The sequence below is a fragment of the Hemicordylus capensis genome, chromosome 3 (genome assembly GCF_027244095.1).
Source record: "Hemicordylus capensis ecotype Gifberg chromosome 3, rHemCap1.1.pri, whole genome shotgun sequence".
NCBI classification, from domain to species: Eukaryota; Metazoa; Chordata; class Lepidosauria; order Squamata; family Cordylidae; genus Hemicordylus; species Hemicordylus capensis.
Window position 1 is genome coordinate 4,766,276 of NC_069659.1, and position 16,248 is coordinate 4,782,523.

The 16,248-nt window shown below is 48.2% G+C and overlaps 2 protein-coding genes across 5 annotated transcripts in view; one reads left to right on the top strand and one right to left on the bottom strand.

Moving 5' to 3' along the window:
* Nucleotides 1-8,951: 8,951 nt before the first annotated feature.
* LIPT2 (lipoyl(octanoyl) transferase 2) lies at nucleotides 8,952-13,017 on the bottom strand. 2 transcript variants are annotated; one of them, XM_053309077.1, is made up of 2 exons: nucleotides 12,396-13,017; nucleotides 8,952-9,541 (listed from the first exon to the last, which is right to left on the bottom strand). In XM_053309077.1, the coding sequence occupies exons 1-2, from the start codon at nucleotides 12,874-12,876 to the stop codon at nucleotides 9,312-9,314; spliced, it is 711 nt and encodes a 236-aa protein (XP_053165052.1). In that variant the 5' UTR covers nucleotides 12,877-13,017; the 3' UTR covers nucleotides 8,952-9,311. The 2 variants fall into 2 exon arrangements, with proteins under 2 accessions (XP_053165052.1, XP_053165053.1); XM_053309078.1 differs by having other exon boundaries at nucleotides 9,400-9,675.
* A 48-nt stretch (nucleotides 13,018-13,065) lies between these two features.
* Nucleotides 13,066-16,248, top strand: part of POLD3 (DNA polymerase delta 3, accessory subunit) — a 35,145-nt gene continuing 31,962 nt past the window's right edge. For all 3 annotated transcript variants that reach the window (XM_053309072.1, XM_053309074.1, XM_053309073.1), the window contains exons 1-2: nucleotides 13,066-13,448; nucleotides 15,915-15,970. In XM_053309072.1, coding sequence (XP_053165047.1) covers nucleotides 13,389-13,448; nucleotides 15,915-15,970 — 116 coding nt within the window. In that variant the 5' untranslated portion in view covers nucleotides 13,066-13,388. The remainder of the gene's footprint in view (nucleotides 13,449-15,914; nucleotides 15,971-16,248) is intronic.

The following is a 16,248-nucleotide window of genomic DNA, read 5'->3' on the forward strand; positions in this document are numbered from 1 at the left end:
TGGAGTCCACCCATCTTTGGACTCTTGGCTCCAGAAGGACCAACCAACATGCAGAAAGAAATCAGGCCTGTGGATCGTGTTGCAATGACTTTCTACCGTATGTATGTAGGCTTTCAGGTTACACAGAATAGTTCAGCATGTAGAAGGTTCTCAGAAACACGATGCTGGGCTAGATAGGCCTTGGGCCTGATCCAGCAGGGCTGTTTCTATGTTCTTAAGGTTCTTTTATTTATTTATTATATGTATTGCACTTTACAGCTTCTTCCTTCATAGACACAAAGTAATTGTTTGTAGATTTAGCTGAGGGTTTATTCAGAGACAACTCCATTTTCGCTTTTTCGTTTTCCTCCCTTTTTCTCCGTAATCCCCCTGCCTGCCACACACACACACACACACACACACACTCTTGACAGGATCTCCACTGCAGGGCAGACGTGCTGATACCCCTGGATGTGAATATGAATAATATTTGAAGTTGAATTCCTACAAATAGCAAACTGTTCTTTTACTTCCTTTTTGCAAGCACATTAATAAGAAATTCTATTACATATATTAATTTTCTCGAACCTTCCTAGAAGTGCAATCTACGCAGAATGATTTTCCCCGGTCACCGATGGGCCTCACTTACTAGTTGTGCCATATTGATGGTTTCAAGGAACAGGAGAGGGTGGAAGCAACACACAGTGCGTGACCTCTCCTGTTTGGAGGGAAGTTAAGGTCAAGAACTTCCCTTGCAGCAGGAGCCATGCCCTAGAATTATAATTATATATTTAAAAGGACATGTATGTACCCAGAAGGGACTCTGAATGCATGGTTCCTCCCTCATAAATCCTGGCTGTCCCAAGAGATAATTTATCCCTGTCATCTTTTAGAAGAAACAGCAGACCAACAAGGCAGCAACCATCCCGTTAGGACGTGCCAGGACTAGTTTTAACTCAAGCGGTCCATGGTTCATTGGGGTTAGCTGTGGTCCATGATCCCCATTGTGAGGCAAGCCTGACCCACACCCACCTGCACCGCAGATGGGGTGTGTGTTGGGGATGGATTTCAGGCTCTGCACAGTAGCGAGGGCAGAATGAGGTTACAAAGCAAACACGAGGTTCCCAATCCAATATTTTGTTTTGTCTTGCCTAGGCATGGAATTGATAGGGATAACTGTGACAAAATATCGTCAAGTGCTCTCGTTAGCTCACTTTGATGCATCACACATGGCAGTGCTTGAAGGAAAGTATAAGAAAGTCCCATTGCTGAGCATTACTGCCCATGTAACCCAGGAAGTATTGAGACAACGGCCCATGTATTGCTTTATTGCAATTACTACAGAGATATTCAAAATTATTATCTGCTCCCTTTCCTAAAAGATTACCCAAGATGTTTGGATACTTTTCATGTAAAATTTCTGTTATCTGATTCAAACGATTTGATATATCTAAATGCTGCTAAGTTCTGTTCAATGGCAAGTGAACCTTTTGCTTTTATCTTCAATAACTTTTGCTTTTAATAACTATTAATTAGTAACTTAGCAACTATTAATTAATTAGTTCATAACTATTAGTTAATTATTAACTTAGTAACTATTAATTAGTTAATCAGTTTTACTTTTAATAACTAACTATTGCTTTTATTATTAAACAGTGGCCAATAAAACTCTGTCAGAACAAAAGAAAGTAGAATCTCCACAACTGTAGTAATCCAGTTTGTTTTAGCTTCTAGTTCAGAGAAGAAAGACAGGATTTAAACTCAAATAATAAAAAGGAAATATCATCTCAGTGGAAGTAAGAAATGCAGACATAAAAATACTACCATAATATGCACACTGGTGCTGGAATATGCAAAAACAGATACAGTATGCTCATGAGAATTGTAAACTGGGAAATTATAATTTACAAAAGAAATCCTGATTTTTTCGACCAACAAGGTCGTTGGTCAATGGATTCATCAAAGGTACTTTATTTCCTAAGCTACCTTTTACTCCTCGAAAGAAGCTTCCTTGTGTGTGCCCTTACTGATTTTCTTCCTAAGCTAATAAAAACATCAAATTTATTAAGTAACATAAAATAGATCAAACTGCCAGGTAGCAGAGAGGAGAAAGGCTGCATTCTTCAGCAGACCCACAACTGCGGGAAAAGGAAAGCTGATAAGTGGGAAACCCTTTATAATGGGATTTTAAAACAAATGTTGACCTTGGAACTTATCAGCTGGAACCACATTCATACAAATTGATTTATTGCTCAAATGTATATATCTCTGAGGGCAATGTCCTTACACTAAGATGTGCCAGGTTGTGGCAGAATTGCAGCTTGTGAAGAACATAAGAACAGCAATGCTGGATCAGGCCCAAGGCCCATCTATTCCAGCATCCTGTTTCGCACAGTGGCCTACCAGATGCTGCTGGAAGCCACAGACAGGAGTTGAGGGCGTGCCCTCTCACCTGCCATTTCTCCCCTGCAACTGGTACTTGGAGGCATCCTGCCTTTGAGGCTGGAGGTGGCCTACAGCCCTCCGACTAGTAGCCATTGATAGACCTCTCCTCCATGAAGTCATCCAAACCCCTCTTAAAGCCATCCAGCTTGCTGGCTGTCACCACATCCTGTGGCAGAGAGTTCCACAAGTGGATCACACATTGTGTGAAAAAGTACTTCCGTTTGTTGGTCCTAGACCTCCTGGCAATCAATTTCATGGAGCGACCCCTGGTTCTAGTGTTGAGAGGGAGAAGAATTTCTCTCTCTCCACTTTCTCCAAACCATGCATGATTTTATAGACCTCTGCCATGTCTCCCCACAGTTGTCTTTTTTCTAAACTAAAAAGCCCCAGGTGTTGTAGTCTTGCCTCATAAGAAAGGTGCTCTAGGCCCCTGATCATCTTGGTTGCCCTCTTCTGCACCTTTTCAAGTTCTGCAATGTCCTTTTTGAGATGTGGTGACCAGAATTGTATGCAGTACTCCAAGTGTGGCTGCACCGTAGTTTTGTATGAGGGCATTATAATGTTAGCCGTTCTATTTTCAATCCCCTTCCTAATGATCCCTAGCATAGAATTGGCCTTTTTCACAGCTGCCGCACATTGAGTCGAGACTTTCAACGAGTTGTCCACCACGACCCCAAGATCCCTTTCCTGGTCCGTCACTGACAGCTCGGATCCCATCAGCATATACTTGAAGTTGGGGTTTTTCGTCCCAATGTGCATCACTTGACACTTGCTAACATTGAACCGCATTTGCCATTTTGTCGCCCACTCCCCCAGTTTGGAGAGATCTTTTTGGAGCTGCTCACAATCTGTTTTGGATTTCACTACCCGGAAGAGTTTGGTATCATCTGCAAATTTGGCCACATCGCTGCTTACTCCTGCTTCTAGATCATTTATGAATAAATTAAAAAGCACCGGTCCTAGTACAGATCCCTGGGGGACCCCACTTCTTACTTCTCTCCATTGTGAAAACTCTCCATTTATACCTACCCTCTGTTTCCTGTCTTTCAACCAGTTAGCAATCCACACATGTACTTGTCCCCTTATCGCATGACCGCTAAGTTTCCTCAGGAGTCTTTGATGAGGAACTTTGTCAAAAGCTTTTTGGAAGTCCAGGTAGACTATGTCAACTGGATCACCTTGATCCACACACTCGTTGACACTCTCAAAGAAGTCCAAAAGGTTGGTGAGGCAAGATTTACCTTTGCAGAAGCCATGCTGGCTTACTCCCAGCAGAGCCTGTTCTTCTAGGTGCTTTACAATTTTATCCTTGAGGATGCTTTCCATCAATTTGCCTGGAATGGACGTTAGGCTAACCGGCCTGTAATTTCCAGGATCGCCCCTGGATCCCTTCTTGAAAATTGGTGTTACATTTGCTACTCTCCAGTCCTCTGGTACAGAGCCCGATTTCAGGGATAAGTTAAATATTTTAGCAAGGAGGTTGGCAATTTCACATTTGTGTTCTTTGAGGACTCTTGGATGGATGCCATCCGGCCCTGGTGAGTTGTTAGTTTTCAGTTTTTCCAGACAGTTTAGAACATCATCCCTTTTTACTTCTATCTGACTCAGCTCTCTAGCCTCCATCCCTAAAAAGCCAGGTTCAGTAACAGGTATATGCTCAGTATCCTCTGTCGTGAAGACAGACGCAAAGAACTCATTCAGTTTCCCTGAAACCTCCATATCCTCCTTAATAATCCCTTTCACTCCCTCATTGTCTAATGGTCCAACTGCCTCCCTGGCAGGTTTCCTGCTTCTGATGTATTTAAATAAGTTTTTGTTATTCCCCTTGATACTTTTGGCTAAATGTTCCTCAAACTCTCTTTTTGCCTCCCTTATTGCATTTCTTTTGCCAGAGTTTGTGTTCCTTTCTGTTCTCTTCATTTGGACAGGCCTTCCAGTTTCGGAAGGAAGTCTTCTTCCCTTTTATGGCTTCCTTGACGGTACCCGTTAGCCATGCTGGCATCCTCCTGGACTTAGTGGTACCTTTCCTCCTTTTGGGTATACAGTCTAACTGGGCTTCTAGTATTGTGGTTTTGAGTTAACTCCATGCACTCTGGAGTGAAGTGACTCTCCTGATTTCCCCCCTCAGCTCTCTTTTCACCATACTCCTCATTTTGGAGAAGTTTCCTCTTCTGAAATTCAAAATGTCTGTGTTAGACATCCTTGGTGATTCTCTCCCCGCATGTATGCTGAATTTGATGGCACTGTGGTCCCTGTTCCCTAAAGGGTCGATGACACTGACATCATGCACCAGGTCCTGGGTGTCACTCAGAATTAGATCCAAGGTCGCCTTCTCTCTGGTCGGTTCCATGACCAACTGCTCTAAGGCACAGTCATTTAGCGTATCTAGAAATTTGACCTCTTTGTCCTGACTTGAATGTGAATTTACCCAGTCTATGTGTGGGTAGTTGAAATCACCCATAATTGCAGCCCTGCCTCTCCTTGACGCCTCCCTGATTTCCTCCTGCATCTCCCAGTCCCTGTCGGCATTATGATCCGGAGGGCGATAGCATGTCCCCAGTAGCACGTTCCATTTGCGGCCTTGTATAGTCACCCACAGGGTTTCTGTGGAGGACTCCAATCCTCCTAGGTTTATCTAGCTTGTTAGATTCTATCCCTTCTCTAACATACAGTGCTACCCCTCCTCCAAGGCGCCCCTCCCTGTCCTTTCTGTAGAGTTTATACCCAGGGATAAGAGTGTCCCACTGGTTCTCACTGTTCCACCATGTTTCTGTTATGCCCACTATATCTATTTCTGCGTTAGCAACCTAGCACTCCAGCTCACCCATCTTGGCTCGGAGGCTTCTGGCATTGGCATATAAGTACCTATATGCTGAATCTCTCCCCTGATGTATGCTATTCTTTTGACTCTTTGACCTGCTGGCACAGGCTCCCGTCTGCTCTTTATGCAGTTCTGCCCTGTCCCCTTCTGTTTTATCTGAATTCTTTGCAGCCTCACACTTTAAAGGATGGCTTTTGCCAAACGGGATACTGCCCAGCTCCCATTGGCTGTTCCCCAGGCGTCATTTTAAAAGCTGCTCTGCAACCTTTTTGATTTTAAGCGCCAGCAGTCTGGTTCCATCTTGGTTCAAGTGCAGCCCGTCCCTTTTGTACAGGCCTTGCTTGCCCCAAAATGTGTGCCAGTGCCTAACAAATCTAAACCCCTCCTCCCAGCACCAACGTCTCATCCACTCATTGAAACCCCTCAGCTCTGCCTGTCTTGCTGAACCTGTGTGTGGAACAGGTAGCATTTCTGAGAATGCTACCTTGGGGGTCCTGGATTTCAAAATGCTACCTATCAGCCTAAATTTGGCTTCCAGGACCTCCTGACTGCATTTCCCCACATCTTTGGTGCCAACGTGCACCACGACAGCTGTCTCCTCCCCAGCACTGCCTAGGAGCCTGTCTAGACGCTGCATAATGTCCGCAACCTTCGCACCAGGCAGGCAAGTCACCGTGCGGTCAACACGCAGGTCACAAACCCATCTCTCTATCCCTCTGATTGAATCACCCACTACAAGGAGGCCTCCAGCCCCCAGAGGAGTATCCCCTGTGCGAGAGGATATGGGCTCATCATCCACGGAAGGGATCCCTTCTAAAGGAGCATTTCCCTCTTCCTCAGACCGATGTCCTCCTTGCCCATTCTTCCTGACAGCAGAGGAGCTACCAGCCCTGGAGTGGGATGCCTCTATCACATCCCTGAAGGTCTCGTCCACATGCCTCTCTGTCTCCCTGAGCTTCTCCAGATCCGCCACCTCGGTCTCGAGGGAACAGATTTGTTCCCTGAGAGCCAGGAGCTCCTTGCACCGAGCACACACCCATGACTTCTGCCCATGGGGCAAACAGTCGTACATGTGGCACTCTGTGCAATACACTGGGAAGTGCCCCTTCCCCTGCTGACCTATCTTCATACTGTTTTGGTTGGCTGTTTACAGTATTTAGGGAGCTTATTGTCTGTTTATTAGATAGTTTATTAGGATAGGTCTCAGCTGTAATGGTCAGCTATTTAACTGTCCAAACAGCCTTTCCCAAGAATAGGAGGGATACGAGGGAGGGATATGTACTTACGTTCTCTTCTCCACCAGGCTCCTTGTGATCCTTGTGATCGCGGGGGCTTGTTCCAGGCTCCCCCGCTCACTTCCAGCTAAACTCCTACGTCCTGTTTGCTATCCCTGTTCGCTATGCTCTCGGGCCTTCACCTCATATGTAGAGTAGCCTTGCAACTGTCACACAGGATGTGAGAAGCAATGGGTTTCTCTGAGATTCTCCACTCACAGGTGAAGAACCATGTCCAACTCACAGCTGTCTGAGTGTTGGGGTTAGGTTTGGTTTGTGAGCATGCCTGAGATCCCCCCCTGCCCCACCCACACCTCTTAGGAAAGCAGATGAGATGAGCACTTAAAAGAACTCTCCAAAGTACTCTCAGAATGTGGCTCTCCCACAGCCCTTTTATTTAATGTATATAATAAATTTCTTTTCTCCTTCTCCAACCACAATGGCCTTGTATGTACGCTAGTTAGTCTTTGGGGCCAAAATATTGTTTCAGGTATCTTTTCAGATCAAGAGGGGAAGTAAGAGAGTTTTTCGCCACTGTCCCTGGGGATGATGGGAATTGTAGTCTAGCAACAACATCTGCAGACCCAAGTTTGAGAACCCCTGTCGCCTAGAATCAATGGTTGGGTCCCTCGCTCCGCATGAAGAACGTAAGAAAAGCCCTGCTGTTCATCCAGGCCCATCCAGTCCAGTGTCCTGCTTCGTGCTATGGCAATCAGGTGCACTTAGGAAGCCCCCAGTGAGGGGAAGAGGGAAGCTGCCCCCCCCCCTCGGTATTCCTGAGCATCTGGTGTTCAGGGACATCATCTCAGACATGCCACCACCCATCCTAATGGAATTATATTGCGCCCAAGGCTAGGAGACACCGAGAGTCCTCCTGTCCTCCATGAATTTGTCTGATCCTCTTTTAAACTGGTCTGGATTGGTGGCCACCACCAAATCCGACAGAAACAAATTCCATAGCTTGGTAGTTCCCAACCTTGGGTACCCAGACATAACTGGATACAACTCTCATAATCCCTAGCCACAAAGGCCATTGTGGTTGGGGATGATGGGAGTTGTAGTCCAACGCAAGATGAGGAACCCCTGCCATAGTTTAACTACATGTTGTATGAAGAGGTACTTCTTATTGGCTGTCCCAAATCACCCAGCATTTAGCTTCCATGGGTGACCCTGGATTCTGATATTATGAGACAGAGAGAAAAACTTCAGTCCACTTTATACATGCTGTGCATAATTTTCCTCACCTCTGGGGAAAAGAGCTGGTCCTGTGATCACAAGCATGAATTGTCCCTTTTACTAAGCAGGGTCTGCCCTGGTTTACATTTGAATGGGAGACTACATGTGAGCACTGGGAGATATTCTCCTTAGGGGATGGGACCATTCCAGGAAGTGCACTTGCATGCAGAAGCTTCCAAGTTCCCTCCCTGTCAGCATCTCCACAATAGGGCTGAGAGAGATTCCTGCCTTAAACTTTGGAGAAGCCACGACCAGTCTGTGTGTAGACAATGCTGAGCTAGATGGACCGATGGTATGACTCAGTAGAAGGCTGCTTCCTATGAAACACAACTAGAAAGGGGGAAACACAGACAGATCTCATCTCTAGTTCCCAAGGGCCTGCACATCATAGACTTTTTGTTTATTCTGGCCTATTGTGGAATTTGAAAGTAACTTATCAGCCCTTGGGTCAAAATTGCTAATCAAGATCAGAGCTACCATGTCACCCACCAGCACCCTTGGAAAGTGGGGAACAAATGGACTCGTTTAGCACTCTTTAACCAGAGTGATTCAAGTAGAAAAGACTGGTGGATGGCCTGTTCTACTTCCTGAAAGCAACACAAGCGCCTGGTGCGGTCTCCGGCCTCGCTATCAGTTAACAGCAAATATAAATATTGGATATGAACTTTTCTCAGGAAACACCACATACGCTAAAGTCAGAATATGCATTTGCCTAGGTAAACAAACAATGGAATAACTGAGTGCAGCTATTCGCAGGAAAATATCTGTTCAATGTAATCAATTTTAAACTACTGATAAACCACCTAAACAAGGATAGTTACTGATAGCACTGTATTTGTTCTCTCTGTTTGTGTGTATGTGTGTGTATAAAAAGAAACAAAAGTATGAAGGGGGACCTAATGCATGTTAAGCTACTCTGGGTAGGGGCTCCAAACATTTAGCAAAAGACATCTGCATGCAATCCAGCTTTGCTTGTTTTCCCTACAATAATGAAAACTATACATTTGCTTTGTTCTTTACAATATTGAGGATTCTAAAAATTCTGCCTGAGCTACCCCATTCCGCACAAGACACACCATTCCAAACGATGAACGGCCATGGAATTTTCTCACTGCAAAAGTCTTCTCTGTTCTTTGCCATCTCTTCTATGCCTCCTTACTTTTAAAGTGTGATTTAAAAAAATATATACAGAGGTGTTCAAATATAGAATATATTTAAAGGCACATGATTCCATTTACTGAAACAATCAGACGTCCTGATCCCCTATTTACATCACAAACTCTAAAGTGCTTTAATCCATTTTAACTGTCCCCCTGGGAACTGTAGTTGTATTGGAGATACTGTCAATTCTCTGTTAAGGGTCTTTAGATTTCCTCCCCACAAAGAAGTAGAATTCTTAGGATTCCTTGGGAAGGGCAGCTCCACACTTTCAAGTTTATACTGACACGCCCTGGTACAAAAGGCATATAGCTGGTTTCACATTTTTGCAGCCTCTCATGCTGAGAAGAGGAATCGGTGTTCCCAGCAACACCTAGAAACCAGCACAATTCGTTGGCCTAGATAGGTTCTTCGGCAAGGGTTAGGGTGCACTGAAACACCTCTTGAAAGGCAGCCAGGAAGGGCTCCGTGGCTTCTTCCACAGAGACAGGTCTTTGCAGCTCTTGGCTCAGAGAGGTCATCTTCTTCCCTTCCAGCCCGCAAGGAACGATGTGGTCAAACCAAGTCAAGTCCGTGCAGCAGTTCAGAGCCAAGCCATGTGAGGTAATATGCCTTCCGCAACGGATGCCTATAGAGGGCGAGACACAGAAGCTGTATTAAGCCGGCCATCGGAAAGGGACTTCTGTCTGGTTCTCCTTGCTGTTTTAAGATGGAAAAGGAGGAAATTCTGATGCAGATTGAGGTTGCCTTCTGGTTTCTTCACTGACTTAAAAACAAACAAACAAACAAATTATTTGTAGTAAGTACAATGCTCTTTGAACTGTCCGTCTTGAAATGATTACATAGAATGCCCCTTGTAATCAATGCTGTGTTGATGCTGTCTCTATCCCTATATACACTGCAGTCTGCACTAGAAGCTACATAGGTTTATAGAAGGTTTTCCTCCAAGGATTTAGCTTTCATGACTGTCAGCACAATACACTTGGGAGAAGCATGGACCCAGGTGCAGTCTATTCTTTGGACTGGATTCTTGCACACGATTGTTTCCTGATAGTTTACAGCTAATCTAAATACTGGGCGTGACAAATAATCCCACCAGAGGCAATCCAAAACAACTGTTTTCTAGTTTATCTTCCTTCTGTATATGAGCATTTCAGATGAAGCACAAAAGCTTCATGTGGCCGCTAAGAGTGGACACTGACTTGATGGCACTCAATCAATCACTCACAAAAGCTAGTCCACAAAAGCTTATGCCAAAATAAGTGTTTGATGGCAAGGCAGGGGTTCTTACCTTTGAGACCCCAGATTTTGTGGGACAACAGTTTCCTTTGGCCATTGTGGCAAGAGATGATAGGAGCTGTTTTTATTTATTTTACTTATTTAGTGTATTTGTGCACCACCCAAAGCTCAGGTCTCTGGGCAGTTTACAATAGATCAACACAGATTAAAACAAAGTTAAAACATTAAAACAATTTAAAACAATGATAGGTTCTAGAAGTCTAATTAAAAGCCTGAGTGAGTGGATGTGGAGGGCTCTTATTCTGAAAGGCTGTTGTTAGTTGTAGTCTAACAACATCTGGGGACACAAGCTTTAAGGTTCCGTTTTAAGGTGACATGAGAGTGGCCAGAGTGCAGTGGGAGAACATCCCCTTTGCATGCAGAAGGCCCCAGATTTAATTCCTAGCCTCTCCAGATAGGAGCAGCTGCCAGTCAGAGTAGACAGAGGGGATTCTCTTAAATTCAGGGTCGACTTCTATTCGGGTAATTATGGGTATAAGCAATGAGGGCAAGTTTGCGGGGAAACTGCCCACAGCCACGGGGGCCACCACTTCCCGTTTGACATCGTACTGGCCGCCACTCTAGCTACCAGTACCAGGCTTGGGACACGAGGACAGAGCAGTGCCCCACATCCATGAAGCATCAGGGCCAACACTCGCTGTCAGTTTAGTACTAGAAGTTCCAGCCATGTCTCTCTTTAACCATTTCCCAGCTTCTGGAAGCCTGACATTTTATCTGGGAAGCAGAACAAGCCACACTTCTGGGATATTTTCAGGGAGTTTCCAGGGAAGAGTTGCCAACTGACCAGAAAAAACAGCACCGCCACTGATCTGGCCTGCTTTTGTGATTTTTGCAAGAGTCTGATCTGCAGAAATCAGCAGGTGATGCTCTCAACAGTAACGACATCGGAAAAGCCCTGCTGGATCAGGGCCAAGGCCCATCCTGTCCAGTATTCTGCCTCCCACAGTAACCAACCAGATGCCTGCTGCAAAAAGTGCACAAAAAGGGCTTGTAGGCAAGTGCTCCTCTTCTCTGCTATTTGTGGCCCCCCAAAAACTGGAATTCAGGGGTACATTGCCTCTGAAAATGGAGTTCCATTAGCTGTCCTGCCAAACAGCCCTTACTAGAGCTCTCTTGCTCCATGGGTTTTCTAAAGCCCTTTTAAATCAACCTGTTCCAGTGGCCATCACATCTTGTAGCAGTGAGTTCCACATGTGAATTATGCTAACATTCGCTTATCAGATCACTACTGAAAACCAACTACAAATACCATGTGCAAATACAGCTTGCAACTACAAAGAACAATGTGATAAAATGCCATGGGGTTACTTCTGGATGGAAAGAGAATGTCAGCAAGAGAGAAAGACTGGGTCTTTGTTCTTGGATAACCCCTACAGAAGCATTTAATGCTACCCCGCGCCTTTGTTCACGTAAACATGACACAAATTTCAGAATCAGGCCAGGCCACCACGTTAGTGTCACTGCCCAAGCTAGAATGAACACTTGTGAAGATGCCACAGTTCTTGCAAAAAGCTTCCAGGCAATTCTGGACAGTTTACAAGCTTGGATAAGACAAGGCAACAGGAAGAGAAAAACCCTACCCAAGGGAGAGACAGAAGACTAGTACACCAAGGAGAAAGATTTTGCCCAGCATTTTGCCTATCCTGTGTAAGATCTCAGATTGAGGGGGAAATTTTAAAACATTGGGGAACATGGACCAGGGGTGCGGGTGATCCTCCTCTTGCACCCTGAAGTGGAGCAGTCGCTTCTACTAGCTCAGCACTCCCTCCCCTCCTTCTGCTGCTGCTGCATGAGGAGGCCAGGATGGTGATGCCAAACCCTCTGCCGATTTCCTGGGAAGAAGACTCACCGGCCAGTACCCAGAGCAAGCAAGGATGCGCGGAAGCGGCAGGAGAGCAACCTAACAGAACTGACCGACTAACTGCACCAGGGAAGCGGCCATGTGGACAGCCTCCCCTTCCCCAAAAAAGCTCTCGGTAGCTCATTAAAAACATGTCCCTGAGGGCTGCACATAGGTCCCCGTCGGACTGGGAGTCCCTCGTCCTCCTCCCCCCAGCCGGGGGGGCTGCAGGGAGGAAAGGCAAGCATCATCAGCGGGGGAAAGGAGGAGGAGCCCCCACCCCCGGCTGGGGGGATCCGGGCCCAGCAGCAGCCCCCCCCGCCTTCTCCCTGCCCCGGCTCACCGATGGCGCAGACCTTCCGGCCCGCCAGCCAGACGCCGGTGTGGGGCGGCGGGAGGGCGCGGGCGTGGCGGAGGCCCAGGCGGCGGCAGGCGGCCACGGCCAGGCGCTCCAGGGCGGCCACGTAGCCCCGCAGGGGCAGCCCGAAGCGCCGCAGGTCCAGCACCGGGTAGGCCACCAGCTGGCCCGGCCCGTGGAAGGTGCACAGCCCGCCGCGCCCCGCTCGCTCGAAGCCCGCGCCCAGCGCCCGCAGCCGCCGCTCCTCCTCCGCCGCCTCCTCGGCCCCGCCGCTGCCGCTGCCGCGCAGCCCCACCGTGTAGACGGGCCCGGCCGGCTCCCACAGCAGCAGCCGGTCCTCGCTGCCTCCGCCGCCGCGGCCCTCCTTCTCCAGCTGCCGCCGCACGCACCGCTCCTGCGCCGCCAGGGACGCCCCGTAGCTCGCCCGGCCCAGCCGCAGCAGCCCCACCGCCGCTGCAGGCCGCATCCCGCCGCCTTCGCTGGCGAGGGGGGGCGACGGGGGTGCCCCTGCGGGCGTGCAGAGAGCGCTGGGCTCAGGGCGCCCTCCCAGAGGCCCCCGCGGCACAGGTCCGTAGTGCTACCCGGCACACCTCGCAGCCAATGAGCTCGCAGCAGGGGGCGGGGCCTCGCTCTTTGGTTCCCTTGCTGTTGGAATGAGAAAGGTCCCTCGGCGGCTGCCGTGGCTAAGGCGCCCCCCGCGCTAGAGCGAGACCTGGGGTTGCCGTGGAGACGGCAGCCTGGAGCGTCCCCGCCCGGCTTCCGTAGCGCGGGTGCAAGAGATTGAGAGGGGGGCCTGGGGTTGCTGTGGAGACGCCGGCCTGGAAGTTCCCCGCGCGGCTTCCGTAGCGCGCGCGAAAGAGGCCTGGGGTTGCCATGGAGGCGGGAGAGCGGCGCGGCGGGTTTTCTGCTTGAGTTCGGCCGAGGCGAGAGAAGCGAGTCGGGCCTGTCCGGAGTAATTCGCCTACCTGCCAACCAGTCATGGAGGACGAACTTTACCTGGAGAACATCGACGAGTTCGTCACGGACCAGAACCGTGTGGTAAGCGGGGGGGGACTCCCTGCCACTTGATGCATTTGCTTGACCGCCACCCCCCTGCCCCTCGAGGGAGGCCCCTGCCCCGGAGGACTTGGAAGGGTGGTCCGGGGGCTGGGGAGGGTAGGTCCATGGGGGCTGGGGGACAGCCCCAGAGAGAGCAACTGTGAGCGCGCTTTGTTTGTTCAATAATCTTCCCAAGCACGGATCCCCGGACGTTGTTGGACTACAACTCCCATCACCCCCCCGCAACCACAGTGGCCAAAGGTCGTTGTGCCTGGGGATGATGGGAGTTCTCTTTTATTTGTTTAGTATATTTGTACACTGCTCCAAACTCACGTCTCCGTGTGGCTTACCATATATGTGAAACAGCTTAAAACTGCCCTTCTGGTTCAAAAGCTTGGGGGGAGTAGATGCGTCTTAAGAGTCTTTTTAAAAGACTGTCCCGAGTTCAACAACCTCAGCTTGGCCACTGAGCTTGCCTTAATGCAGCCACTAAGCCCTGTTTGCTTCCATAGACGTTTCCAGGGTGGGTTAGAGAGCAAGGTCTAAAACCATCACGACGCCCTAGAAAAGAATGAGCCACGAAATCAAGCAGTCAGTAGGAAAGATGAGAGCAGAGCTACAATATCCGCATTTCCAGGCCGCAGTATGCGAGGGGGTGGGTGATTGCGCAGGAGGCGTATGGCAGTTCTTAGGCCAGGGGTTCTCAAACTTGGGTCCCCAGATGTTGGACCACAACCTCCATCATCCACAGCCACGATGGGCAGCTGTTGTGCCTGGGGCTGATGGGAGTTGTAGTCCAGCCACACCTGGGAACCCAGGTTTGAGAACTCTCAGCTTAGACATTTTCAGTGCCAAGGCTCAGAACTGTTATCTGAGAAGTGGTGCTAAACATCAGGGTTCTTCTGAGCAAGTGCAGAGCACCCGCCTTTCATCCTCAGAATAACCCCAAGGTGGTCTCTAGGCTGGAAGCTGGGGTTCGTAGGCTGGCTTCACCTCTGGCATGTTTCATCTCACCTGCCTAATATTAAGAATGGAGACTTGGGGTGTGACTGATAGTAAGGAATGCTTAGGGGAAAGGGGGGTGTTGATATTATGGATGGGTGAAGTGCGGTAAAGGCAGATAGTGAGTAGGATTGGATGATGGATTGGAGCCTAGCTTGAGGAGAGGCTGTGTGGGTGGGTCAGATATAAACAACAAAAAAATCCTTTGTAAGGAATGCTGTTGGGTGCATTGAGAACAGAGGAAGCTGCCATATACAGAGTCAGAGGAGCATTGGTCTGTCTAGCTCAGTATTGTCTTCACAGACTGGCAGCGGCTTCTCCAAGGTTGCAGGCAGGAATCTTACTCTCAGCCCTCTCTTGGAAATGCTGCCAGCGTGGCTCCAGGGGAATATCATACAGTGCTCACACACATAGTCTCCCATTCAGATGCAACCAGGGCAAACCCTGCTTAGCTAAGTGGACAAGTCATGCTTGCTACCACAAGACCAGCTACTGAGCCAGGACTGCACAACTTTGGTCCTCCAGCTAGTTTTGGACCCCATCATCCCCAGTCACAGTGGCCAATAGGTGTGCTGGGAGTTGTAGTCGAGGAACTGCAGTAGGGCCAAAGTTTTGCAGCCCTGCATATTGCAGGTTTCCAACAAGAGGGTAGTGGTTTAGGGTTTGGATGCAAGAGAACTGGATGGTGGTAGCTGCATAACGGTAAAGGAGATCGTTGTGGGTGTGAGGAATTCCTTAAAGCTGGAGTGAGCTGACTTCAGTCTTGCAAAACCTTTAAAAAACAACAACTACTAGAAACACTGGTGGACCACAGGGAATATTAGATTAACACAGCAAGGAAACACTTAAGGCATATCTGATCTGTTAAGTGATCCTGAATGTGCACTCTTCCTTGAGGAGGTATCTGAACGATCTGGAGGTGCTTGTGTAGTCCATCCCAAACTGGTCTGTTGGACTATATGGCCTGCATTGTACTGATTCCTGCCTTAAGGGAATGGGCATGTATGCTTGATTGGAGTGTGGGAGATGCCTGTAATAAAAGGGGGCGCACAGATAGTGCCAATTTTGTTTCCACTTTTGCAGAAAGTGGTTAGTGTGCTGGACTAGGACCAGGGAGACCTGAGTTCAAATCCCCTCTCAGCCATGTTACTAGCTGGGTGACTCTGGGCCAGTCACGTATCTCTCAGCCTAACCTACCTCAGAGGGTTGTTGTGAGGAGAAACATAACCATATACACTGCTCTGGGCTCCTTGGAGGATGAGTGGGATATACATGTAAAAATGTAAATAGAAAACTGGGGAGATGAAGCACTGGCTGTATGATTAAAGAGACCTGTGAAGAGAACTACATGTGATTGAAGATAATGGGGTTGACACTGTTTTAGTAGTGAGGAGATGGAATTGGCATTTAGTGGAAGGTATTGGTAGTTCTGGTATATTAAGACTGAAATATTTTCCATTGCAGGTGACATATAAATGGCTGAGCTATACTCTAGGTGTTCATGTCAACCAAGCAAAGCAGTAAGTATTGACATATCCTGCATCCTGCTCTCACCAATGGATAACATTTGACCAAGGTCTGTCTTTGGACACTGTGGGGAATGAGCCAGTCTTCTTAACCTTAGCTTCAGGAAGGCGTGCTCAACATTGCCCCCCCCCAGCTCTTTTTGGACTACAGCTCCCATAATCCCCAGCCACAGTGGCCACTAGCCAGGGATTATGGAAGTTGTAGGCCAGCATCTGCAGGCGGGCTAAAATTGAGCAGCCCTGGAGTCTTCTAGGAACTAATAATTGTCTAT